This window comes from Schistocerca cancellata, chromosome 10 (genome assembly GCF_023864275.1).
Source record: "Schistocerca cancellata isolate TAMUIC-IGC-003103 chromosome 10, iqSchCanc2.1, whole genome shotgun sequence".
Taxonomy (NCBI): Eukaryota; Metazoa; Arthropoda; class Insecta; order Orthoptera; family Acrididae; genus Schistocerca; species Schistocerca cancellata.
In genome coordinates this window covers 79,523,635-79,550,956 of record NC_064635.1, presented here as the reverse complement: position 1 = coordinate 79,550,956, position 27,322 = coordinate 79,523,635, and the positions used below count along the sequence as shown (strand labels likewise).

Sequence of the window (27,322 nt, the reverse complement as noted above, 5' to 3'; positions counted from 1 at the left end):
AATCACATTATCTGAATTTCCCCAGTTTTTGGACATTAAAGTATGGTAATTCAATGTACCAGGTGTACCGGTATGAAATGAGTGTTAAGATACAAATGTGTCGATAGGGAACATTTGTTGTGAACAAGCCTTAATTTTTTTTTGTTTGGTTGGTATGACATCTGTCAAAGATATTTAGTATACATCAAGTCATGGAACAAACAACACCATATGTTTTCATTTTGTTAACAATGTCGAATTTTGTACCAGAAAGTGATGATTTGGGGAAAGCATTAATTTTTTGTTTTCATTTGAATAGAAGTGCTGCAGAGTTGCATTGAATGCTTGTCAAGGCATATGGTGATCATGCTCTATCAGAAGCAACATGCAAAAGTTGGTTTCAACAGTTCAGAAATTATGATTTTGATGTAAGAAATGAAGAACGTGGAAGACAACCAAAAAAGTTCGAAAACACCAAATTCCAAGCAATATTGGATGAAGATGATACTTTGAGTCAGAAGAAAATGGCAGCAATGCTAAATGTTGCACAATAAACAATTTCTGACCATTTGAAAGCTATGGGAAAGATCCAAAAGTGTGGAAAATGGGTGCCACATGAATTGAATGAAAGACAGATGGTTGTTGTTGTTGTGGTCTTCAGTCCTGAGACTGGTTTGATGCAGCTCTCCATGCTACTCTATCCTGTGCAAGCTTCTTCACCTCCCAGTACCTACTGCAGGCTACATCCTTCTGAATCTGCTTAGTGTATTCATCTCTTGGTCTCCCTCTACGATTTTTACCCTCCACGCTGCCCTGCAATACCAAACTGGTGATCCCTTGATGCCTCAGAACATGTCCTACCAACCGATCCCTTCTTCTTGTCCATTTGTGCCACAAACTCCTCTTCTCCCCAATCCTATTCAATACTTCCTCATTAGTTACATGATCAACCCATCTAATCTTCAGCATTCTTCTGTAGCACCACATTTCAAAGGCTTCTATTCTCTTCTCGTCCAAACTATTTATCATCCATGTTTCACTTCCATACATGGCTACATTCCATACAAATACTTTCAGAAACAACTTCCGGACATTTAAATCTATACTCAATGTTAACAAATTACTTTTCTTCAGAAATGCTTTTCTTGCCATTGCCAGTCGACATTTTATATCCTCTCTACTTTGACCATCATTAGTTACTTTGCTCCCCAAATATCAAAACTCCTTTACCACTTTAAGTGTCTCATTTCCTAATCTAATTCCCTCAGCATCACCCAATTTAATTCAACTACATTCCATTATCCTTGTTTTGCTGTTGCTGATGTTCATCTTATATCCTCCTTTCAAGACACTGTTCATTCCGTTCAACTGCTCTTCCAAGTTCTTTGCTGTCTCTGACAGAATTACAATGTCATCGGCGAACCTTTAAGTTTGTATTTCTTCTCCATGGATTTTAATACCTACTCTGAATTTTTCTTTTGTTTCCTTTACTGCTTGCTCAATATACAGATTGAATAACATTGGGGAGAGGCTACAACCCTGTCTCACTCCCTTCCCAACCACTGCTTCCCTTTCATGTCCCTCGACTCTTATAACTGCCATCTGGTTCCTGTACAAATTGTAAATAGCCTTTCGCTCCCTGTATTTTACCCCTGCCACCTTCAGAATTTGAAAGAGGTTATTCCAGTCAACATTGTCAAAAGCTTTCTCCAAGTCTACAAATGCTAGAAACATAGGTTTGCCTTTTCTTAATCTAGTCGTAGGGTCAGTATTGCCTCACGTGTTCCCATATTTCTACGGAATTCAAACTGATCTTCCCCGATGTTGGCTGCTACCAGTTTTTCCATTCGTCTGTACAGAATTCGCATTAGTATTTCACAGCCATGACTTATTAAACTGATAGTTCGGTAATTTTCACATCTGTCAGCACCTGCTTTCTTTGGGATTGGAATGATTATATTCTTCTTGAAGTCTGAGGGTATTTCGCCTATCTCATACATTTTGCTCATCGGATGGTAGAGTTTTGTCAGGACTGGCTCTCCCAAGGCTGTCAGTAGTTCTAATGGAATGTTGTCTACTCCCGGGGCCTTTTTTCGACTTAGGTCTTTCAGTGCTCTATCAAATTCTCCACGCAGTATCATATCTCCCATTTAATCTTCATCTACATCCTCTTCCATTTCCATAATATTGTCCTCAAGTACATCACCCTTGTATAGACCCTCTATATACTCCTTCCACCTTTCTGCTTTCCCTTATTTGCTTAGAACTGGGTTTTCATCTGAGCCCTTGATATTCATACAAGTCGTTCTCTTTTCTCCAAAGGTCTCTTTAATTTTCCTGTAGGCAGTATCTATCTTACCCCTAGTGAGATATGCCTCTACATCCTTACATTTGTCCTCTAGCCATGCCTGCTTAGCCATTTTGCACTTCCTGTCAATATCATTTTTGAGACGTTTGTATTCCTTTTGGCCTGCTTCATTTACTGCATTTTTAATTTTCTCATTTCATCAATTAAATTCAGTATTTCTTCTGTCACCCAAGGATTTCTACTAGCCCTCGTCTTTTTACCTACTTGATCCTCTGCTGCCTTCACCACTTCATCCCTCAAAGCTATCCATTCTTCTTCTACTGTATTTCTTTCCCCCATTCTTGTCAACTGTTCCTTTATGCTCTTCCTGAAACTCTGTACAACCTCTGGTTCTTTCAGTTTATCCAGGTCCCATCTCCTCAAATGGAAAACTGAAAAACCATTTGTCAAATTTTTCTTCAAAGACATGAAAGAAATTCAATTTTGCATCAAACTGTTACTGCCAATGAGAAATGGATTTATTTTAACAATCCTAAATGGGAAAAATCATGGGTTATTCTGGGACAACCGTCAACATCGACTGCAAAACCCGATTGATTCAGCAAGAAGACAATGCTCTGTGTTTGTTGGGATCAGAAAGGTGTAGTGTATCATGAGCTTCTAAAACCCAGTGAAACTGTGAACACTACAGACAACAAATGATCAACTTCAACTATGCATTGATGGCAAATTAATTTTTTTACATGACAAGGCACCTGCACACAAAGCAAAACTGGTTCGGGATACAATCAAAACACTTGGATGGCAGGTGCTACCCCACCCACCGTATTCACCAGACTTGGCCCCATCTGACTATCATTTGTTTTCATTAATGGGACACAAATTGGCTGAGGAACACTTCGATTCCTACGAAGAAGTCGAAAATTGGGTGTCTGATTGGTTTGCTTCAAAAGACAAACATTTCTGTTGGTGTGGTGTCCACAAATTGCCAGAAAGGTGGTCAAAATGTATAGAAAGCAATGGTCAATACTTTGAATATAATGTCTTTACTTTTCAATTCAAAGTTAGTGTTTCATTTTCACAAAAAAACGCTCATTTCATACCGCTACACCTGGTATACCATAATTAATTTATTATATACACTACATTTCATTAAACATTATTAGTGAGGGTACATTTTATACAGTGCTGATGACAATAGTATAAATAACTCACATGGAGACATATTATTTATAGAAATATTTATAATTTACAGTACCCATAAACCAAGTGTTCATCAAAATTCAAACTTACTAAGAATTGTTTATTTTAAGATCAATAGTGTTTATTCGAGAGCCCCTATAGTCCTCTTTAAGAGAAACATTTTAGTTTCCAGAACCTATCATTCCAAAAGTTATTAATTCAAATCTTAAAATGTGATTCTTCCTAAAAGCCAATATTATAGTTTTATAGTCATGACTTTTCTGAGTCCAAAAATGTATAATCTTTCTAAAATAACATGTTAGTTAACAAAGTATTCTAACTGACAAATTTAACTTTCCAGAAAATTGTTGGCAGACTTTGTAAAACTCTTATATGAAAAAACTCCCCTCACAAAAATACTTCCTACTTTATGGCTATTTCCTTATAATACAGCCTATAGATAAACTAATTTAATTCACTGCCAATTGTATCTTTGCATCTTCTACTCTCTCTGTCATTTATATTAACATTTAAAACATAATAGTCTTGTATTTGAGTATTCTGTGATTTATGTACTACGTGTTTCTTTTTGGGCACAATGCCACAGTTAGTCCATGCCAGGCAGTCAACAAGTAAACTTCACAGTGAGTCATCATCAAATAGAAGAATGACTGTGTTGTTGATCAGTCAGCACGTGTTAATCATTCTATAAAGTAATATTTGAGTCAACCAGGCTTCTGCAACAATTATGTGAAGTTCTAAGTCAGTTGGTAATTAGTCATCAACAAATGTCCCTCCTATGTTCAGTGTCATCATGTTAGTACATCTACAGATTTGTTGTCCATGACTCATTATGCAAACATCTATATTAGTCAGTTAATAACTGCACATTTTGATGAAGATTGGATAATTATAAGCAAATTACTGCAATGTTTGTGCCCTGCAGTGTGGTACATCCTATCTTCTTTGTAAGTGCTGAAGAAATTTGTAAATTGGTTGAAATCTGGTGTCATGTTTTATTCCAAGAAAAGGCCTAGTCCTCCTACCCATGACAACAGGTATCTGAACATGTGCAGGTCAGTACCCACCTGCTATACTCTCAATAATTAATGCCATCAAATTCCCCTTCCTAATCCTGTCGAGGTGCCGATCATGCCTAGAGTAGCCCCTTCTCCCAATAGTCTCCACTAGTACCATTACAATGTGTGCCCATCAGTAGTCGTCAGCACCATCTCCAGTTCCACAGTGACTCATTACACAGAACTGTTGAGATGAGGCCAATTGTGCCTCCCAAACAGACCAACTGGGCTCACACTGGTGCTCCAGTTAGGGAAGCTATCTTGCTTAGGTCACCACCAACCATACTGTGAGCCCTATCCCTGACTAAGCTGTTCCCTGTCCCTCCCTCCTTTCACCATCTAATCATCTTTCATGATATCCACATTAAAGGCTCTAAACCCTCAGTCATCTGATTCAGCCCAACACTCAGCTTGAAAATGCTGTTGGTCTGAAATTCTCCCCCTAACTTCTCTTGTAACTGAGCCTCTGGCATGACTGCTACCTAGCAGCAGCATTCTCTTCTTCCTAACATTGGAGTTATTCCTAGCCTCCCTCCTCACATACAGTCTGCCCCACTTATGTGAGGCTCCTCTCCCTTCAACTCTAACAGCTGGAACATGTAACTGGTAGAAACAACAAAATTGTCAGACTGTGTACTCCTCCCACTAGCCTTCCTACCAACTGCCAGTTCCCAACCATTCCTCTTACCACTGACTTCCTTCATCCTCATTAGCTCTCTCCTACCTTCATCAAAATGTACCTCAAGTGCGTAAATCTTCCTCTCTTGCTGCAGCCCAAGAGAGAGTCTCGGTGACCTTCCCAGGGTTCTCCTCATTACATGCCCCCTTCCTTTCCAGCAATCATTTTGCTACAGCTCCTACAGTATATCCCGCTACTTACTTTCCTATGGTAGCTCCCAAAGTATCCACTCATGGCCAAATGAAATATCTACAGCAAATAAAAACACTAAATGTGTGAAACTAAAGGGATATTCTGAGATGTATTTTGTTTGTTTCAATACAAAGAAAGTTACCTTATGATAATGTGCTGAGTTTGCTATGAGTGTGAGTTCAATAACTTCAGTTATACTTACAAAAAATACCATAAAATGACACATGGTATTTCCTAAATGCAATACAGAGATGACAAGTCTTCACTTGTGTGACAAGAAAAAAAAAAGATGGTCTTGAAAGAAGACAGCCTTGGTTGCAAATTTGTTTAGTGCAGATATTCAAATCAAAAGTATATGTAAAATGTGCATGAATTTGCACAGTTCACTACGAGTAAGTAAGCAAAAGTGAGGCCTAGATAATGAGTATTGGAAATTCAGTGTACAGTAAATGTTAAATGTAATAGCCAATAAATATACTAAAAAGTATGCAAAATGTGAAACAGATAAGGAACAAGAAAAATATGATCGAAACTTATGTTTTGATGAGCACTAAAATCACACATGACACTTAGTGGCCATCTGCCATTATTATTTTGACAAGTACAAAGCAGTAAAAACACCACAAGTTTGAATACAGTACTTCAGTATGAATGCAGTAATTCAGAATCAAAAAGACAGTTGTCAGGATTATTGCAGGGAGCTTGGCTACTATTCTTCAAAAGACTAAATGTGCTGTTATTTCCATGCATCTATATGGTGTCTGTTCAAAATATGTATTTTTGTCCCTGTGAATATCCAGAGGTGGCAGGGGGAGGGGGGGAAGATGGAGTCAATTAAGAAGCTAGTGATATGCCCAATCAAAATGTAAGATTAGAAGAAAATTTTTTTATTACTCAGACAGTACAAGTGACACTGTAGTCAGACAGAAAATTCTTTGTGGGAATAAAAATTTCCACAAAATGTAAAATGAATAGCAAATAAAAATGCATCTGGAAAATTTGTTGAAGAATATCTACTTACCACTTCAGTTCTTCTATTTAATAATTTTGTAGAACTTGTACATATCAACATGAACATTTTTACTTAAAAATGCTAGATTTAAGTGCAATGTCTGTTACCATCTAATACATTCTTCTATGTATGGGCAAAATGACTAAACAAATCTCTTCCAGTTAGCATATACCTGTATATGTAGCATATATCAAACAATGGAAAATCCAGGATGGACTGTAACAATATCATGAAAAGGAAAGTTGCTACTCACCATATAGCGCAGCTGCTGACTTGCAGATAGGCACAACAAAAAGCAGTCTTTTTGTTGTGCCTGTCTGCAACTCAGCATCTCCGCTACATGGTATGTAGCATATACATATAAACTGTAAGACTGGTACATATGATGCAAGACAAAAAGTTCTCGATGTGATGTAGATATGGAATTGATATAGATAATTCTTCTTCTTTCCTGTAGTGTTGATACAATGTTTCTATCATAAAATATTTTACTTTTTTTATATATACCTAATGGGGAGCATACCTTATTCTTACATTCAGCCATCATGATCAGATTAATAACTATCAGTTTTACTGTAAATCACTGACAGCAGTTGTATCTCTAAATAAACTGACAGAAGCAGTCACTCTGTGACTTTCAATCCTTGTCAGGAGTTTTTCTATGAGAAATAATTGAAAGCCATGCATCAGCTCCTCACAGTCTCTTCAATCAGCACACTCTGCCAGAAAATTTATAATTAAGTCTCCATGGGCAATGGGCCTTCAATTAAGTCTGTGTAGCATTATTAATAGTACAAAGATAAGTAATGGCTTGCTAGTGCTGCCTTTAGGAAGTGAAATCCCGCACTGCTGACCAACACGTTTGAATGTGAAAAGGCTATACCTAGATTTTGAGCCTGTTTGTTCCTTCCATAGGGAGAGAAGAGGGATATGTCTTGTAAGGTTAGAAAGGAGGGGCATGTCACTTATAAATGTGTCTATCAGCAGTACTGGAATTTAAGTTCATGAAGGTAGTACTGTCCAACCTTTCTGCCTGTTTGCAATTTTATAGTTTTTCTTTAGATATAATTAATACTCTCTTTAACTGTTTGATGAAACTTATGTTTCCTGCTGATGGCCCATAAAGTACTAGTACTTTAACTTGCATATTTTCAGATCTTGTTTAGCAAACATCTGTTCACTATTGAGTTGTTCAGCCTGGGACTTACCAATTTTTATACATATAATCACTCCAATTTCTTTTCCTGCTTCTAAAATAATATGACATTGAGCAATTAAGTACACTGCAACTGGGCATAAATTTCACACAAAAACTGGTTTGAGCAGTCACTTGAAGACATATACACTAACTAAAATGACTGTAATAAGATGAGAAATCCATACACTTTGAAAAAAAATTATGGCTGATAATTTTAGCTTGTTTTCATCTTCATATTGCTCATGGTTTCAATGATTCTTTAAGTCATTTTTTGATAAACTTCTACATTGTGTAGAGAAAATTAAATCCTATAGAAAATCCAGGATGGAGTAATGACAATATTATGAAAAGGATAAATTGCTACTCACCATATAGTGGAAATGTTGAATCGCAGACAGGCACAACTAAATGACTACTAAACTGTGACACACACACACACACACACACACACACACACACACAACCACTGTCTCTGGCTGCCGATGTAATGTGAGCTATTGTGCATGATGGGAGAACCAAACCCAATGGTGGGGATAAGGAGGCGACTGGGGTGGGAAAGTGGAGGGACGGTATGGTATGGGTGGGGGATGGTAAAGTGCTGCTTGTGGGGGCATATAGTGACTAGGCAGAGAGAGGATAGGGCAGTTAGGTGCAGTCAGGAGGTTAGATGTGGGCAGGTTGGGATGGAAAAGGAGAGAAGTAAACAGACTTTGAGTGTGATAGTGGAACAGAAGATTGTGGAGTGAGAACAGGAAGGGATAGGTGGGTGAAGGACAATGAGTAACGAATGATGAGGCCTGGAGGGTTACGGAAACATAGGATAAATTGCAGGGAGAGTTCCTGCCTGCACAATTAAGAAAATCTGGCATTGATAGTAAGGATACATTGAAGAACATTGTTGTGGGTAGTCCACCTGTTTCTTGGCTACAGAAACCTTAGCGGAGGGTGTGATTCAGTTGCTCCAGATCTGTGTGGTACTGAGTTATGGGCTGTATGCTCCTCTGTGACCCAACAGTGGGACTTCGGGAAGTGGTGTGTGTTCAGAGAGATAAGGTGCAGGAGATCTGTTTCTGTACACATGTGCTCTATGAAGGCCTCAGTGAGACCCCCGGTATATTTTTAGAAGACTACTTGTTACTACAGATGCAGTAGCCATGGGTGGTTAAGCTGTATGGAAGGGAATTTTTGGTATGAAATAGGTGGCAGCTGTCAAAGTGGATGAATTGATGGTGGTTGGTAGGTCTGGTATGGAGGGAGATATTGATGTAGCCATCTTTGAGACGGATATCAACATGAAGATGGCTTGTATGGTTGAGGAGGACTAGGTGAAGCGAATGGGGAAGAAGGTGTTGATGTTCTGGAGGAATGTGTACAAGAAGTCCTCACCCTCAATCCAGAACACAAAGATGTCATCACTGAATCTGAACTAGGGGAGGAGTTTGGGATTCTGGGTGTTTTAGGAAGGAGCCCTTTAGATGGCCCATGAATAGGTTGACATAGGATGGTGCCCATTGCTGTACCCCAGATTTGATTATAGGTGATGCCTTCAAAGCAGAAGTAATGTGGGTGAGCATATAGTTACTCATGGCAACCAGGAAGGAGGTTGTAGGCTTGGAGTTCATCAATAGTAGGAAACATTCAACAGTGACCAGACCATAGGCATTAGGGATGTTAGTATAAAGGGAGGTGGCATAAATAGTGATGAGCAGGGCACTGTCTGGTAAAGAAACAGGAACCATGGAGAGTTGGTGGAGTTAATGGTTGGTATTTTTTATGTAGATGGTTAGGTTGTGGGTAATAGCCTGAAGGTGTTGGTCCAAGAGAGCAGAGTTTCTCCCAGTGGGGGTGGCACAGTAACTAGCAAGAATATGGTGTCCTGTGTGGCTAGGTTTATGAACTTTAGGAAGCATGAGTGAGGTAAGTGTTAGTGGTGAAGAGAGAGAGAGACTCTGGGGAGAGGTTCTGGAATCGGCCAAAGGATTTGAGGAGAGACTGGAGATCATGCTTTCTCACATGGTGCCTATTGATGCCATCTTCTTTTACAGTAACATCCCTAATGCCCATGGCCTAGCCTCTATTGAACACTACCATTACCCAATGCCCAATGGATTCCAAACCTAAAACCTCCTTCCTGGTCACCATGACTAACTACATCCTCACCCAAATTACTTCTGCTTTGAAGACATCACCGGTAATCAAATCTGGAGTACAGCAATAGGCACTCACATGGGACCATCCTATGACAACCTTTTCATGGGCCATCTAAAGGGATCCTTCCTAAAACACCCAGAATCCTAAACTCCTCACCTAATACAGGTTCACTAATGACATCCTCGTGATCTCAATTGAGAGTGAGGACATCCTGTCCACATTCCTCCAGAACATGAACACCTTCTACCTCATTTGCTTCACCTGGTCCTGAACTGAACAAACCATCTTCCTCGAAGTTGACCTCCACCTCAAAACTGGCTACATCAGTACCTCCATCAATATCAAACCTACAAACCACCAGCGATACCTCCACTTCAACAGCTGCCACCCATTCCATACCAAAAAGTCCATTCCATACTGCCTAGCCACACTTGGCAGTTGCAATTGTAGTGATAAGCAGTCCCTCTCAAAATATACCAAAGGTCTCACTGAGGTCTTCACAGACCGCAATTACCCTCCCAATCTTGTACAGAAACAGACCTCCTGTGCCTTAACTCTCCATACACATACCACCTCCCAAAGTCCCACCATCTAGCCACAGAGAAGCACACCCCTTGTGACTCAGTACCACCCAGGACTGGAGCAACTGAATCACATTCTCCCCCAGGACTTCGACCACCTCTCATTGTGCCCTGCAATGAGGAATGTCCTACCTGTACCCCGTCACCACTCCCACAGTGGTGTTCCACACAGCATACTTGGTCACCCGTACACAATCCCTGCTCCCAGCCCCTTGCCTCATGGTTCATATCCCTCTAATTGATCTAGATGCAAGACCTGTCCCATGCATCCTCCTGCCACCACCTACTCCAGTCTGGTAACAAGCATAATCTATCTCATCAAAGGCAGAGCTACCCGTGAAACCAGGAAGTGTCCTTCACTTTGAACATTTCTGCAAGAAATACACAAGCATGTAGTTCACTGTCTATATTTAAGAACACAATGAATTCAACACAAATAATTTTCATTGACCTTAAAAAAAAAAAAGTAACCAACTTTGTAACTGTTTCCTAATAGGGAAATAAGTTCATAACTAATCGCAAGTACTTGTAATACCAATCTTGGTTTAGGGGACAACAAAAGGAAGGCTTTTACAGCCAAATTCTGCTCTCCACTAGTCTGCCTATCAAATCTTTAAGTACTCACTCTTCTTTAGTGGAGCACAGTAGAAGTGACTAACACTTTAATTATGATCTGTACAAGTTAACAGTTTCTAAGGACTGACAGAAAACTAACAGGCCCATGAGGAGTTTCCGAGGTCCTTTGGTGGTAAAGGCAGCATGCGGTCAGTTGTGCTGGATGTAGAGTGGACTACTTCTCTTGGCTGGGTGCATCACAACTGCCACGATCATTGCAGACACAGCCCTAATACCTACACAGTGGAAGTACACTTCCTCCTGATTGGCTACTTGTGACACTGGCAGATGCAAAAAAAGGTTCAAGGCAGGAGCAACCTCTCTTGCTGATTTAAACACCCTCTGTGCTTTAGTCCAGTGTAGGCAAAGGCCCTCTGCAGGTTGCACTGCAAATAGTGGAGTTGGAATGTCAGATAGTCACAGGGACTGAGCTGGCAACCAACCCAATGGCAGTATGTTACTGTGTAGCATTGGCACTTGATAGCTTTTGCAACATACCACCAGTCATGTCATATAAAAGCTAAGCTGCAACCATGGTGCTTCAATCTACATGGGCATGACAACTAACAACCTGTCCATCTGCATGAATGGCCACTAACAAACTGTGGCCAAGAAGCTGCTGGACCACCCAGCAAGATGCCCATCACAACACTCTTCATTTTAATGACTACTTCACAGCCTGTTCCATCTGGATCCTTTCTACCAACACCAGCTTATCTGAATTGCACAGGTAAGAATTATCCCTGCAACTTATCCTGCATTCCCATATCCCTCCTGGCCACAACATTTGTTAGCCATTGTCCTTCACCCACCTATCCCTTCCCTGTTCTGACTCCAGTCTTGTATTCCATAAGTGCACCCACAGTCTCTGTACTTTTCTGCCACTGCCCTGCCCTCTATCTAACCTCCTAACTGCACCTAGCTGTCCTACCCTCTCCCCATCTCTATGCTACCACAGCCAGCACTTTACTGCCACCCACCCGTACTCTGATATAGCACCCCCTCTCATCCCTATCCACCTCCTTACTCCCATCATCCAGAGTGCTTCTCCCATCATGTGCTGTTGCTTGCAGTCTGGCCTCAGCAGCCAGAGACAGTGGTCATGTGTGTGCAAGCTGCGTCTCCGTGAATGTGTGGGTGTATGTTGTCTATTTCAGAAGAAGATCTTCTGGCTGAAAGCTTGTGTGTTTAGTACTCTTTTTGTAGTGCCTGTCTGTGACTCAGCATCTCAATTATATGGTGGGTAGCAATCTATCCTTTTCATAATATTGTCAAATATTAAATAAATGTTCTTCCAGATCTACAGTTCTGTAACATTTCTTCCTATTTCTGTGTTTGCTGTAAATCTATTTCTTAATGCAGTTTCTATTTGCCTTTACAGTAGTTTGGAGTTTCCATTTGCCTTTACTGTAGTTTGTCATTCTTTTCACTGAGCCTTATATCTGTTGTGCCTTCTCCTTGGAATTTTTCTCTCCATTCCCAGATTAAGTTAAATAACACTGACCAATGTCAGTCATCCTGCTTCGAATTAACAATATTTATGCAAATATTTCAATATTCTTTCACTAGTGCTTGAATTAATGAAGTTTAAATGATTTCAGCTTAACAGGAACCTGTTCCAAGTTGATGGGCCTTACGGCCAGGACCTGGACATGTTTGACATAATAAGAGGGAGAGATAATGGCTTGGGACACTATAATGATTATCGAGAATTAATAGGCCTACCAAGAGCAACAAAATTTGAAGACTTTGCTGATCTTATGTCATATGAGGTATTTAAACAGTCATTGTTACTCTATGTTCATTTTTATTTGTGAAAATGAAACACTAAGTACTACATCTTAACTAGTCTTTATAATTCAATTTGGGCTAATGGTTCAGAATGATATAATTTTCTAAGCAGAGCATATATTAATTGAATCATATCCATTAATACAACTGATATTGATCTTTCACAATAGAAAACAACAAATAAAATGGAGGAAAGGCAATCATCTTCAATATCTGTAACTCTAGGCTACTCACAGTTTTCCCCATATTTGCAAACATCCACAAATGCTTTTTGGAAATCATTTTGTCCCAATGGTCTGCCAAAAAACAGCAAATGTCTATCACAGGTGGACAGATGAACCTATGTATATTGAAATTTTACTTCAAGAAGCTGGTGAAAATTTCAATTTCCTGTTTATAGCAGACGTTACATACCTTCGCAAAGTCACACATTTCAGCTGATGGAGATAAGGCAGAATATGATATTGTGTAATGATATTGTTATAATTTGCAACTCTGTTATGTGCCTACCATACCATAAAATATCATCATCGTTAGTTTTATGCTATCTGGGAGAGCCTTCATTTCTTCATCTCTGGCAGTCTATCACTTGCCTCTCAATGCTACCATCCAGCACATCATGAAAGACCTCAAATCTCTTCCTCTCTTGCCTTCTCTTCACTTCAACATTCCCTTGTAAGACTTCCTACAAAATGCCCCCCTCCCCCCCCCCCCCACTTCTTTCCTAACATATGTCCCATTTAGTTTCTTCTCCTTATTTTATTACACATTGTCTCTGCTCTCATGATCTTCTCAGCATCTCAACATCTCACTTCACTACTCAACTTATTCTTTCTGTCCTGCACCACATTCACTTCTCAGAAGCCTGCACCATGTCCACATCTCAAAAGTCTCTAACTTATTCTTTCTTTCTGCTTCATTTTGCATGTTTCAGAACCACTCAGGATGACACTCAATACACTTAATCACTCTTTCCCTCAAATATTTCTCCATATTGCTGAAGAAAAGTCCCCTATTATTATAAAATGCCTTTTCCTCATTGCTACCCATGTTTTAATTTCTGTGCTCCAATTCCAATTGATTTCCTTTCTGCTTCCTAAGTGTTAAAGCTTTGCACATGTTCTAATGGTTCTCCATCCAGTATTATATTTGCTCTTTCATTTCCTCCTAATCTCATTACTTTCATTTTCTTTGTATTCATGTTAATTCCATAGCTCTTTCTTTAGTTTCAACGGCATCCAGAGTCCCTGTAACTTTTTTCCATCCACTGCTAGAAGGACCAAGTCATCTGCAAACACACCATGAAATAATGCTAGAGGACAAATAGTGTATACACTGATGATGCCATAGCTGTTGCAAAACATGTTTGGGTGAGAATAAAATAAAACTGTGCTTAAAGCATATCTGATCTCCAAAAATAAAAATTTGAGGAAAGGCCAGGCACAGAACAAGGGTTGCATCTGGAAAGTGGGCCAGAGAGGGGTGGAGGTGGGGAGAGGGAAGGTTAACATAAGTACAGAAGATGTAATTAATCAGTTAGTCCATGAATGAAGCAGAAACAGTTCATGGTGAAATATCAGCAGAAATGGATCTGAGATTGTTCCAGTGGAAAGATTGCAGTCCTTGCATGACTTACCTGGATGAACAGTATTTTGTTTCAGTGTTTCATAAAGGCTATTGTTGGTGGAAATACCATGTTTATGATCCACAAAACTAAATGCTGTAAATAGTTGCAGCATTGTGGAGTCCACGGACAGACATGAGACAAATAACAGCAGAGGCAGAGGCAGAGACATCCACTAGGAGGTCTTTTATTCCTACTGTGGGTACCCTCACTGGGCTTATATGAGGTTACATATATTAATATGTTTGTATCATGCATTTGGATGTGAAAAGGTGTTACTAGCACTTTTAAGGTACCTCAGATACCTAGAATTTAATAGTAACAAGAATGGAATAATTAATTTAATATAATAACAATTTGGTAAGATTGATGTTTGGTAGATCGATTTAGAATAGCGTACAAGGATAGTAAGTCACATGAAATAAAATCAAAGTATGCACTCATCATTATCACTGTCTCATTTGAGAATAGAGTTGTGAACACAGGTCTGCAGACTAGGGCTATGTGAGTGTGTGAATGAATGGAGTGCTGTTTGTTTCTGCTCACAGTCAGGGAAGTCAGTGTTTCTGTAATTTTATCTTTGATGGAGGGTCTTCCGCTTCCTGTTGTTACATGTAGACTCCGGAACTGAGTTGGATTTGTTGTCAGCAGAAGATGTAGCCAGCCTGTGAATGGGTGCCTGTACCCAGCTGGAATGTTCTCTGGAACCAGTCAGCCCACTTGTAATTTCCAAGGATTCCTTTCTGTATTTAAAGTAGTTCCAAACTAGTTTATTTTCCAAAAAATTACCTTTGAACCTGAGAACTGACATACTTAAAAATACAGATGCTGTTGGTAAAATGTTCCCTGGGCTGAGGGAGGATAGATTTGCCTCTGGGAAGCACATTCATTCTCTCACAAATAAAAAGATATGTGGGGCACATGTAAAACATTGTCAAACAAAATTCAAATGCTGATTTCCTTGGCCATGACAATACCATTTTATTAATTCTAACTCTGACAGCTAAGATAACTCTCCCTCACTGAACTATAATACATGAAACCTGGTCACTGCAACACCAACAGTCAGTCCGTTGGTGATTGGTTGCTTTTACTCATTTTTATTTGTTGTTTACATTGAGTAATTTCTGTTATCATTATATATTTGTAGTCTGTAGTGAAGGGACCAAATGGGAACGGCCCGCGAACAAACAAAACGAATGGGAAAGGACGTACAAGAACAATGACAGATGACCGAGCAGGACCTTATGAACAACAACATGCAAGAAGCAATGGGGTCACAACTGAAAACCTCACGAATCCACAATGTCCACTCATACATGGAAACAAAGCAAACACACTGTCTGTAGGCGAGATGTCGATATACTCACGTGAATATCGGACTGTCTCGCTGAATGAGAGGCAGGCGCTTAAATACGTGATAGGGTACATTGCTATTGGCCACTGGGACCACTTGCTCCACTGTGGCACCCTCACATTATATGTGGGCCAGGAGCTCACGCAGCCACGGCTTACGGTGTGATGGCTGCAGAGCCTTCTAGCGGTAATCAAGGTCCATGCTGTCTGGTGCGGATTCGAAACCAGCAGTGCCCGGTACCAGAGTAACAGTTTTATTTCATCAGCTTGTGCTGTCCCACCCCACTGATGAGTTTTATTATTTGTGTAGTTTGGCTCTGTCTTAATGTTGACTAAATTCGTTGAGTGAAAGAGGGGGTGACACAGCTGATGAAGTAAATGTTGCCTACGGCGATCATTCACCAGTAACTGACACTGTCTGACTGCTTCTCGTAATAACTCTTACTCAGAACTCCTTTTTTACAATAGTTATAGCGATTTATTTCTGATACCTATGTACAGTCAGCTCTTGAGGTACCGCCTACTGCATTACTGGTCGTTAAATTGCTTCTTGCTACTTTCGCTGTTATACACAAAGTTCCTCATCATACATTCTTCGTTTCTTTTTTCCTCTGAAGTCCAACAGTCACCTCGGAGTATCCCGCCACCGTGACTCTGGAGCGATGTCATCAGCCTCACTGCATTTGCTCCACTGCAGCCCTCTACTTGCCGCGTCAATGAAAGTCCGCGCCGGTTGCTGGCTCGGTGTTTGAATTATCTGCACATATAAAAACCAAATACTTCCGCAGTATTTATGCACATAACTAACAAATCCTAACCCGCAATTCAATTTTATCATTTAATTAGAATTTGTGCTAGGCCAGAGGCGATAGATGGTGCACGCAACAGACCACTTGTCGTCTGTTACACCACAAGCTTACCACATCATTTGAGGTGCAGAGTTTTTTGAAGAGCATATTCACACATACAGTCATTTACTAAAGTTACAAAACTAGATTTGCAAATAGTGGAGCTGTCAGAGAAATATGTTGAAATAAAACTCATATGAGCAAGAAGTGTATAGAAGAGAAGCAAGAGTCTGAAGAGAGTGTACAGCATGAAACTTTGATTTCATTTTGCACCTAACCAGAGAACACACAATGTAATTTACAGTTTTAATCTGAAATACCTACTAATGTGTTGTTTTATTCGATTAAATATGACTATTTGAATGGTGACAATGTGAGACACCTAAAAACAGAGTTGTTTACATGTACATTAATCTAAAAAGCATATAAGTTATTTGCAGCTGACATAACTTTCCTTTTAAGGATGCCATGGCCTTGGGACAGTATTATGCAGATCCAGATGACGTTGAGCTGATGATGGTGATGCTGGAGAAAACCAGCCCAGACAAACTGACAGTGAGGCAGGCTATTCTCGCAGAGCAGTTCTACCGCTGGAGATGTGGAGACAGATTCTTCTATGATTATAGTGGATCCCCTTACCCATTCTCAGAAGGTATCAGTTAATGTCTCATTGCTTTACATTTTTTCACTGTTTAATAAGTCTGTATAAACTTTGTTACTGTTTTCTTCCTATCAGCAGACATTGCTTATGTGATTTGGCATTGTTCAGAATAACAAACACTGCCCTTGTTATTTCATTAACACATTCACAATATGGCACCCTTCCTCTTTTTCCATTACTTTGTATATATTTTCAAATCCCTAACCCCCCCCCCCCCTCCATCCCCCCCCCCTCTCTCTCTCTCTCTCTCTCTCTCCCTCTGTGTGTGTGTGTGTGTGTGTGTGTGTGTGTGTGTGTGTGTGTGTGTGTGTATGTATGTTTATGCATCAATATTTAAAAGCTAAGCAAAATCATGAAACAAGAGCATGTCCAAATTCATTTATTCAAATGCCTTGTTCAACAAATCTGATCATGAAGGAGCTCTTCAGAGTTGTGAAATGAGTCAAACTACATGTAAACTGGCAGAAGCAGATTAAACAAGCCCACTCCATTTCAAACAGATCCACACCAACAATATCGGTATGAAGTGTAACTCTTGTGGGCATGAAAAAACGTTTGTATTGATTGTGGCTTTGAAGCAGACTACCTCTAAATGCCATTTTGGTGGATTTATTGTCATGTCTGAAACATACACTGTGTCAGTTCATGAAAATTGCTGGTTGAAGGCTTGTATGAAAATATTTGGTTTTCCACCATATACCACACAAGTTATATGGGTGACAAATCAGGAAACCAGTGGGGGAAGACAAGAATCCATACATTCTTCAAGCCGTTTGAGGTGTGAACTGTATGTGAGATCTTACAGTATCCTGCTGAAATATGCCATTTTGTACCATGGCCATGAGGTCTATGACAACAATGTTTGCCATTCTTTCCATTTACTGGAGAACATTCAGTCTCCACTCAACTATTATGGAATCAGTCCTTTTGTCATGTCCCACAGCTCCCCAGACCATGATTCCAAGAGATGAAGACATAAGGGTCTTGATAATTGCTGGTTACTCTGACTGTTCACCACATCCTCTACAGGCCCTTTGATCTCACTTTGACTGCCACAAGCAGAAGCAAGACTCATAGCTGAACACCACAGAATGCTACCCCAATACCTCATTTCATTATGGCTTTATGCCATGCAAGGGTCTATTGTTTTGGAATGGCATCAGCAGTAACTAACATATGGCATCTTGAGATCTGATCTAAACTTTCTAAATGACTCAGTCCCACAGTTCACTTAAACAATAATGTTATTTTCCTTACTAAAATTATTTCAAGATTTTTGACTAAAGCCACAGACATAGAAATGATTTTTGCACTTTTTGGGACATAGGTTGCAGATGAACAATGTGCAACTCATTTGTTGATAAAGTCAACAGTTAAAAAGTTATCCTCAACTTAATTCTCTTGATGTCAAAGTAGCTGTTCGTGCTCATTGTCATGTAATAAAATGGTGTGTGATCTCACTGAGAAAGGCCACAGTTTGTCATGTTTAAGAACAAAATTCATCTTTCTTCCTAGAATCAATTTTTGTCATAATCCATTCATCAAACAATTAAGACAATAACGAAGTACAATACTGTTTCATTTGGAAATACTGTAACTACGTAAACTCAAAATATTCTTGAATGAAACATGTTTTGAAGTACCACTTTTATATCTTGTCACACATCTGACAAAACACTTCTTGACTGCTGACACTTTTTGTAGAACAATATAACTCTATGGATGCATTGCATGTGGGTGCTGTGGAGAAAAGTTCAATTTTGCCTCCCCTATTCATCCACTATTAACACTCAAAACAGACTTCCTTACAACTTCACTACCACATTATGACATCCTATTTATATAGAAGCTTCAGAGAGTAAAACAAAGCAAAGACAAATATGTTTCATTCCAACAGATCAAACACTTCCATAAATATCAGTATACTTCAACTGAAATCATGTTTAGGTAGATATTACTATTTAATTCATTAGCATATTTTGTTAAATATAATTTGTTAGGTAATTTTTAAATATGGTTTTTAATAATGGAATTTTTAATAATTTTGTTTGCTGAGAATAAGTTCCACTGCTGACACTCATTATAGTAAGCAATATGGATCACATGATACAATTAATGTTTTCAGATAGCAGGAGCAAAATATGTAGAAAAGGATGTTTAACATACGGAAGAAACAATATAAAATCATAAATGAAACTTCAAACACAGGTCCCAAAACATCAAAATGAATCTCAAAACACACACACACACACACACACACACACACACACACAGTAAATATAGTTTGTGAATGCTGAGAGATATCACGGGGACAATTACTGTATCGAGATGTTTATTTAGACACAGTTACAGCATCATCTATTATTGCACATGTATTACCAAAGTATAGGTTCATTTCAACTTCCAATAATCTGTTCCAATGGTTCTATGAATCTCTGGCTGGATTTCATCTATTGTCATCCTCCTGCTCATCAGAAATGGTATAACAATCTTATGTTCTTCTCGTGATGTAGGCTTTATGGAAGGACCCCCACCTGATCTCTTCACAGACTGTTGTCCTCACCAAAATTCCTCTCTATTCATTATCCAGTCATGGTACTACAACTAAATGTCTGTGAAATTTACTGGATGATGATCCCATGTCCTTCCTGCCAATGATGGCATCTTTCATAAAGTCTGAATGTTGTTACTAAGTTGTACATCCACAGCCTCATGGATACTGTGCTGTGATATCCAAAAGTAAAGTCCCAGTAATGTTAGACAAATCATTCCTAAGTTCTCTAACATTTCTGAGAAGAAAGCTGAAAACAGAATATTAAATCAAGTTCCTTTGAATTACATTTTTACAGTAGCTGAGATTGGCTTCCATTAACTGTTCTTGACTGAGAAAGCTGCATGTTATCTCATGATGTTGGAATTTTCTGTGTTCTAGCCAAGGCCTTTAATCATGAAGATTGTGAAAGTCTACTAAAGAAACCAAAAAACTAAAATGCTACTGGTGTTTTGTAAAAGGCACTCCCTTTGATAGAATGGAAATGTGTTAACAACAGAAAACAGATATACAGACTAACAAATGATACAGCAGTAATAAGACTAAATTAGGAGTTAAGAAACATTAAATATGGCTCCCCACAAGGATCAGTGCTTGGCCCACTCTTGTTCTTGATCAACATAAGTGATTTACCTGGGACACTGGACTACCCTTCAAAAACTTTTGTTTGCTGATTACACTAGTATACTGATCAAGGGTCCACACATCCATATCAGGCACACCTAGGAAAATAATGTTGTAGTATTAGAACTAGTTCATAGTTTAACACTTTATCATAAAAAGAACTAATGTTATGCAATTTCAAACAAGTGAAAATGATTCACAGGTGCCAGAGATATATATGTGAGCACACACTGAGGCCTCATTTGTTATGTTCCTTGACATACAAATGAATAATAGATTGAATGGACAGCAGCACATACATAAGTTAACCAAGAAGCTCAGGTATACATGTTTGAATGTAGAAATCTCTCTCATTGTGCTGACCTGCACATCAGATTGCTAACACAGTTTGGATACTTTCACTAAGTACTGTCAAGTGACATATTGTGGAGCAATGCTACTAAGGTGCACAATGCACAATTCTACAGATACATGTAGTAAGAATGCTATCTAAAATTGATAACCAAACATCTTGCACAAGACTCTTTAGGTACCCAGGGATTCTTAGGCTTACATATCAATACATAAATTCTCTAATGTATTTGTGGGTAATAAAATTAGTGAATTGTTTGAAGTGAAGGTCAATAGACTCACGGAGTGCTGAAAAACATTTAATTTGGGTTTCTATAATCTCAGGGAAATTACTGTCTTCTCGCCTCTGTAACTCATGACAATATCGGCAGTAAGGATAATTTCCATGTAATTATGCATCTCAATTTAGGGTTCTGAATGGAGTTTTATATACTGTTGGAAAAGACTGGAACAGGTGTTGGTAGACACCAGAAAGGAAACTGGAAATCCCCAGTTGCTAAAAGAAAATCTCATTAGCCAGTCGTTCCACAGTTTATTAGACTATTTCAACTTAGGTATCTAGACCTTCCTTTCATATTACATGCTCTCAGTGCATTGTTGCACTCATTCCTTACGGATAGGACAGATGGAAGAAATAGAGAAGATCCAAAGAAGGACAGCATCTTTCATTACAGGTTCATTTAGTAAGCGTGAAAGCATCATGCAAATGTTCAGCTGACTCCAGTGATAGATGCTGCAAGACAGGTGTTCTATGTCATGGTGTGGTTTACAGTCAAATTTTGGATAGCATACATTTCTAGAAGAGTCAATCAGTATATTACTTTTGCTTATATACATAACACAGAAACTAATTACAGTATGAGTACAAAACTTGGTAGCATTAACGTACAGAGTATGAGGTGCATGATTTCCATGCATCACAGTGTCACCATCCAGTTCCTACTATGGCCACCAGATGCCGTGTTCAATCATCATGATTCACAGTCTTACACACCCGATCATTCATAGTGTTTGTTGACGTGTCAACGTGAGGTTGGACAAAAGGAGCAGGGCATTATTGGTGAAGCTCTATTATCAAAACAACAGTAATACTGCAGCTGAAATTTGAGAATATTGCCAGCTGAAAGAATTATAGAAGGGTCCTCTTCCTCCACTCCCTGTGCAGAGCATGATGAAGTAGTTTGAATCAACTGGAGAACTGGACATCGCTCCGGGAGCAGGCCGACGACGGTTATACCACAGGTGGTTGATGAAATCGCTGTTGCTATGGCAGACAACACTGCACGCAATTCCTGATTGTCAGGCATTGCACATGCTGTGTCATGACAGTTGAACATGTGGTGGTCCACTGTACAGGAGGTACTTTGAACCATTCTCAAACGGTATCAGTACAACATCTGTATCATGCAGCAGCTTGCACCACAGGACGCACAACGAAATATTGACTTCACTCTCCACTCTTCACTCTCCACTTTCACCAGGACTGAAGTTGATGAGAACTGGTCCTGAACCATCCTATGGACAGACAAAGCTCATGTTTTCCTAATGGATGAGGTAAACACACAGAATTGCTGAGTGTGGGGACCTTCACCTCCAGTCACTGTGCACGAAGTTCCTCTGTATGGTGTACGTGTCACCATATTGTGTGGCTTTGTGGCTACATTCATCTTTGGCACATTGTTTTTTTTTTTTTAACAGGTTGATGCTCAAGGACCAAAGACATGCAGTGTGACTGGCTAGCGTTACTGCGATATGCTTCACCAGCATGTCATACCCGCCCTACAGGAGACACACATTGAAATAAAGTTTTCATGTAAGATGGGGCCCAACTACACATCACTTGTGAAGCTCACCTGCTTCTCTGAAACACATTTAGAAATGATCGAATTATGAGCTGATTGTATCCAAAGGCTTCGCTGGCACAATCACCTGATCCCTCTCCCTGTGATGTCTGGTTGTGGAGCTACCTGAAGGACAGGGTTTACCAGAGGAACAGTAACACATGTGCTGATGTGAAGTGCAGCATATAAAGAGAGGTACCCAGCATACCTACGGAAATGCCTTGTACTACTGTGCAGAATGCAATTCACTACTTGCAGACTCTTCTAGACACTGATGGGTGCCATATTGAGCCTCTTTTGTAGCAGTAATCATACCAGTATGTAATGGTATGATGTACCATAGTAGCACGTTAAAAGTGTTTCAATTGAGTTGATTTTGCATTACATCTTTCCCCATGTCCTTGATGTTAATGCTACCGAGTTTGCTAATCGTACCACAATTAGTTTCCATTTTTATAATGTACATCTCGCTAAAAGACAATGAAGATAAAATTAGAGGCTTACCAGCAATCATTCTTCACACAAACCATTTGCGAATGGAACAGGAAAATGTGTTAGTGATAGCGGTACACAAAATATCCTCCACCACACCCCATAAGGTGGCTTACTGAGTGTAGATGTAGATGAGAATAAGAGTTGTTGACAATATCCACCATTGTCAATGCCAGGAAAGGTACTGACAGCTGTAAATGATGAAGTAGTGTCCACTAAGAGCAAACATTACATAGGTACAATGATGAAATGTCACTCACAACATCCTTGTTACCATCACGATGGACAATATGAGACACACACCTATGCAGTCTTTTGGTGTCTGCATCTGTGCTCTACTGAGTGCATAGCCGTATGTCCATAATATGCATGACAATGGAAACAAGGATGCTGTTAGTGACATAACATCATAGGTGTTAAGACAATCTTTCGCCACAGGGGTTAATGCTACACAAGTTACATTGTTTTGACTCTGTTACTTTGACAGTCAGTTGGTTTCCTGATAATGACAATGGTTGATATTTTCGAAAGACCAGATTTTCATAATGAATTAACGTAACAAATTCCCAGAAAATATTTAAAATGATATAATTATTCACTGTGAGAGATAAGTGGGTAGATTTTACTGCATGGTATAAGGACAGGATCAATGGCTTCCTTCAAAGCATCTTTTTTTTCCCATTATACATAAACATATGAGGGTTATCCTAACAGTAAATAATATTTGTTTTCTCATATATTTCTACTCAAGACAATGAAAGAAAACATTCTTTTACAACACATTTTGATATCTTAGCATTTTTTCTGTGGTGCTGATACACAGTTTTCTACAACCCAAATCACCACCAAGGAAGTCATAAATAATGATTGAGAAATTTCTGGAAGTGAAAATTCAGTCCTCTTCCGTGGCATATCTGTCCTATTTAATTCTTTTCATAATCCTTGATTCGAGGTTGTCAGTCACAACTGAAGGCTGACTTAAGCATTCCTCTTCGTGAATATTCGTTTATCCACCATTAACAATTATGCATCAAATTCAAAGTGAAGCTTTGTTTACCACATTGTTATAAATTTTGATTATCCATCTCCAAATTTTGATAGTGGGTTTTTGCTGTTATTCAGAAACCATATTATAATATAAACCTCACACTTGCTGAAATTGTTAAATTTTGAATACATTTCAAAATAGCACACATGGTGCCAATGATTAAAAGGTCTGTGACTCGGTGGTGGGGTGGGGTGGGGGTGGTGGTGAGGGGTGGGGGGTGGGGGGCGGCAAGGGGAGAATTGCATGGCTTGTTTGACCAAAATTTTCTTTACTTTTGGAATGAGCCTTACATAAAAAGTAATTGGGAAGCAACACCATAGTTCTTAAAATGAGTAATTTATCACTAATCATAATCTGTTGTAAGTATAATAGCTATGATGGCTGCTCTTGCCTGTTAATGTATAACTTGACTCATTTCACATCTCTGCTGCTTTTCCTTCCTGATGAGATTTGCAGAACATAATGAGTGCATTAATGAATGTAAAAAAGACCAATTCGTTACCTCAGAATTGAGTGCCACTGCACAGGCATGCTTTACTGGCTGAGTTAGATTGTAGTAGTTTTGTAAACACACCCTGCATCTCTGCTTTCAAATTATATCATGTACCTGAAAATAGCAAACTCACTGCTCCAATATGGTTTATTACATTGTCTGAGATTAATTTTTATCTAACTTGTTTGCAGATCAGCTAAATGAAATTAAAAAGGTAACAATGTCCAGGATAATTTGTGATAACTCAGACAACATAACCAGAATACAGACCAACAGTTTCAAGAAAGTCAGTGACACGTAAGTGCTTTCTGAGCATATTTTGACTGGAGATAAATGGCAGTTATTTAATGTAAATGAGGAGGCACTTGATTTTTTTTTTCAGATTAGCAGCTGCTCTTTTAATTTACTGAGTTACACTTACTTGGTTCTAGCATAAATAGTGTTAAGAACTTCAGTGATGGTCTATTGTTAATACATTGTACAGATTAAGTTTTCTAATTTGCTCATCTTTTATTAATGTATATCTTACTTCTTTATCTTTCTTGGTGGGATCTATGGAACATGATGAATGAATGTAAGAATCAATTAACTATAAAATTAATTCCATGTTAAAGTAAACTGCCTGAGCAATGCAAGTAGGTTTGTTGAGGTCTAGTGGGAGATGCTTACTTGCATAGAAATCGAACAATATATACATGCTGATCTGGATTTCTTGTTATTATCAGTGTATTTGTTCTTTTCCTACCACATTTCCACTTGCATCCTGCATGCTTCCTGTATGTAAATGAGGTTCTCTGACACATTTATGTCGAACCATTGTCACTTAAGATTTGTTCATATTTGATTGTCATTGGCAATATTGTTTTTCCAGGAACCCAGCAACAGACTGCACACTCATTCCCCAGGTGGATCTGAGCTACTGGAAAGAGGAACAATGACTACAGTTCCAAATAAAATAACATGACATTATTACACTATCATGTAATTGCACTCTGTAATAAATGAATGTTTATAAACAGTGCAATTCAATTTGAATGTGTATTTTCTGGATCACCTCAAAAATGTCTTTATGAATTAAATCGTTAAAATATTTTATCATTTTCTCAACTAATTGCACAACATCGTGACACAAATCTGTGATCATAATAGCACTGCTTGATATAAATTTCTATCCTTATCATTTTTATGTCACACATTATAAGATATGTTAAAGAATCATTAGAAAATATTTCAAATAAGAAAGAAATGAATGAAAGCCAGTTGTATAAGGAGCAGATATATGAACTTCAAATGACAATCCTGACTACAGACAGGATCCACTATAGGACAAGGTGTTAAAATGAAACACCAGTGGGGTTTCAGCTCTCTGAGACTGCAGACGAGTGTGCAAGTTGCATTTGTTTGTTTGTGTGTGTGTGTGTGTGCACGTGTGTGTATGTGTGTCTACTGCTGACAAAGGCCTTTATGGCCTAAAGCTACAATTGTGTGAATCTTCCAATAACTGGAAAAAAATGCCAACACATTACAAAGTTGCAGCAAGAAATAAGACTGATAAAATTAGCTAACAGCAGATGGAGAGGTAGCCCAAGGGTGCTGAGAACCACAACCAAGACACTGTACTTCTCCATAGCAGACTATGCTTTCCCAGTGTGGTTCCATGCCAGAAAGGTCACCTTAAGCTTAAATGAAACACACTGAGTAATGACTGGTTGCATGAAACCCTTGCTGCTTCACAGACTAAGAGAAAAGAATTCAGTGCACAAAAGTGTGTAAACAGAATAATAGCTGGAGCCCTCCCAAGATCACCTTGCAGACATTTATTCAAGGAAGTAAGGATATTCACAGCACCTTCATAATACTTATATTCACTTATGATATTTGTTGTAAGCAAAGCAAAGTTTTTAGAGAGCAAAAGCACGTGCTAAGACTTATTTGTGGTGTAAATTCAGAAATGGTCATTACATTCAAGCGTTCTAAATATGTTTGTTATATTATGTTTCCTGACATGTTCCACATCTACAACAATCCCCCATTTTTGAGTCACAAAATGAAAAATACATCTAATCGAATCCAAACAAACAAGTTTATTTGTTCATTGAACATAATACACAAATGTAATCACAATAAAATTTAAAAAATTTGCACATATGTATCATATGTGTCCTAAAAGTACTTAGCAGAACTCTGCAATCAGTATGGCTTGCAACCAGAAGCTCTGACTTAATCAATTCTATGCTGCTGCTATTTTTCTGATCAGTTCATTTATTGTTTATAAGAGATAAAACTCTTTTGATGTGTTGCGAAATATTGTTGTGTTGCGCAAGTCTATTGAGGAATAAATAATGTAACTAGCCTGTTGTAACACAAATATTTCTATAATCCTCTTTTGGGAGTCCTTATTTATACCACAGATCCTGATTGGGCACATCCATAGGTTGCCAGTACTGACTAAAATGGAAATGATTGTATGGCATTGTTGGCCGAGAGGCCCCATTTGGGGGAGTTCACCCGCCTTATTGCAAGTCCTTTTTAGGTGACGCCACATTGGTGACTTGCGAGTCAATTATGTTGAAGGACATACAACACCCAGTCCCCTACTGGGAATCGAACCCGCCCCCCCCCCCCCCCCCCCCTCCTCCCTGCGTGGTAGGCAGTAACACTACTGC

The 27,322-nt window shown here is 38.9% G+C and overlaps 1 protein-coding gene across 1 annotated transcript in view; it reads left to right on the top strand.

Moving 5' to 3' along the window:
• Positions 1–25,685, top strand: part of LOC126106753 (peroxidase-like) — a 143,959-nt gene extending 118,274 nt beyond the window's left edge. Inside the window, exons 11-14 of the mRNA XM_049913125.1 lie at positions 12,578–12,748; positions 17,058–17,247; positions 24,848–24,953; positions 25,528–25,685. Of these exons, the coding sequence (XP_049769082.1) occupies positions 12,578–12,748; positions 17,058–17,247; positions 24,848–24,953; positions 25,528–25,594 (534 nt within the window). The 3' untranslated portion in view covers positions 25,595–25,685. The remainder of the gene's footprint in view (positions 1–12,577; positions 12,749–17,057; positions 17,248–24,847; positions 24,954–25,527) is intronic.
• The last annotated feature ends 1,637 nt before the right edge of the window (positions 25,686–27,322 follow it).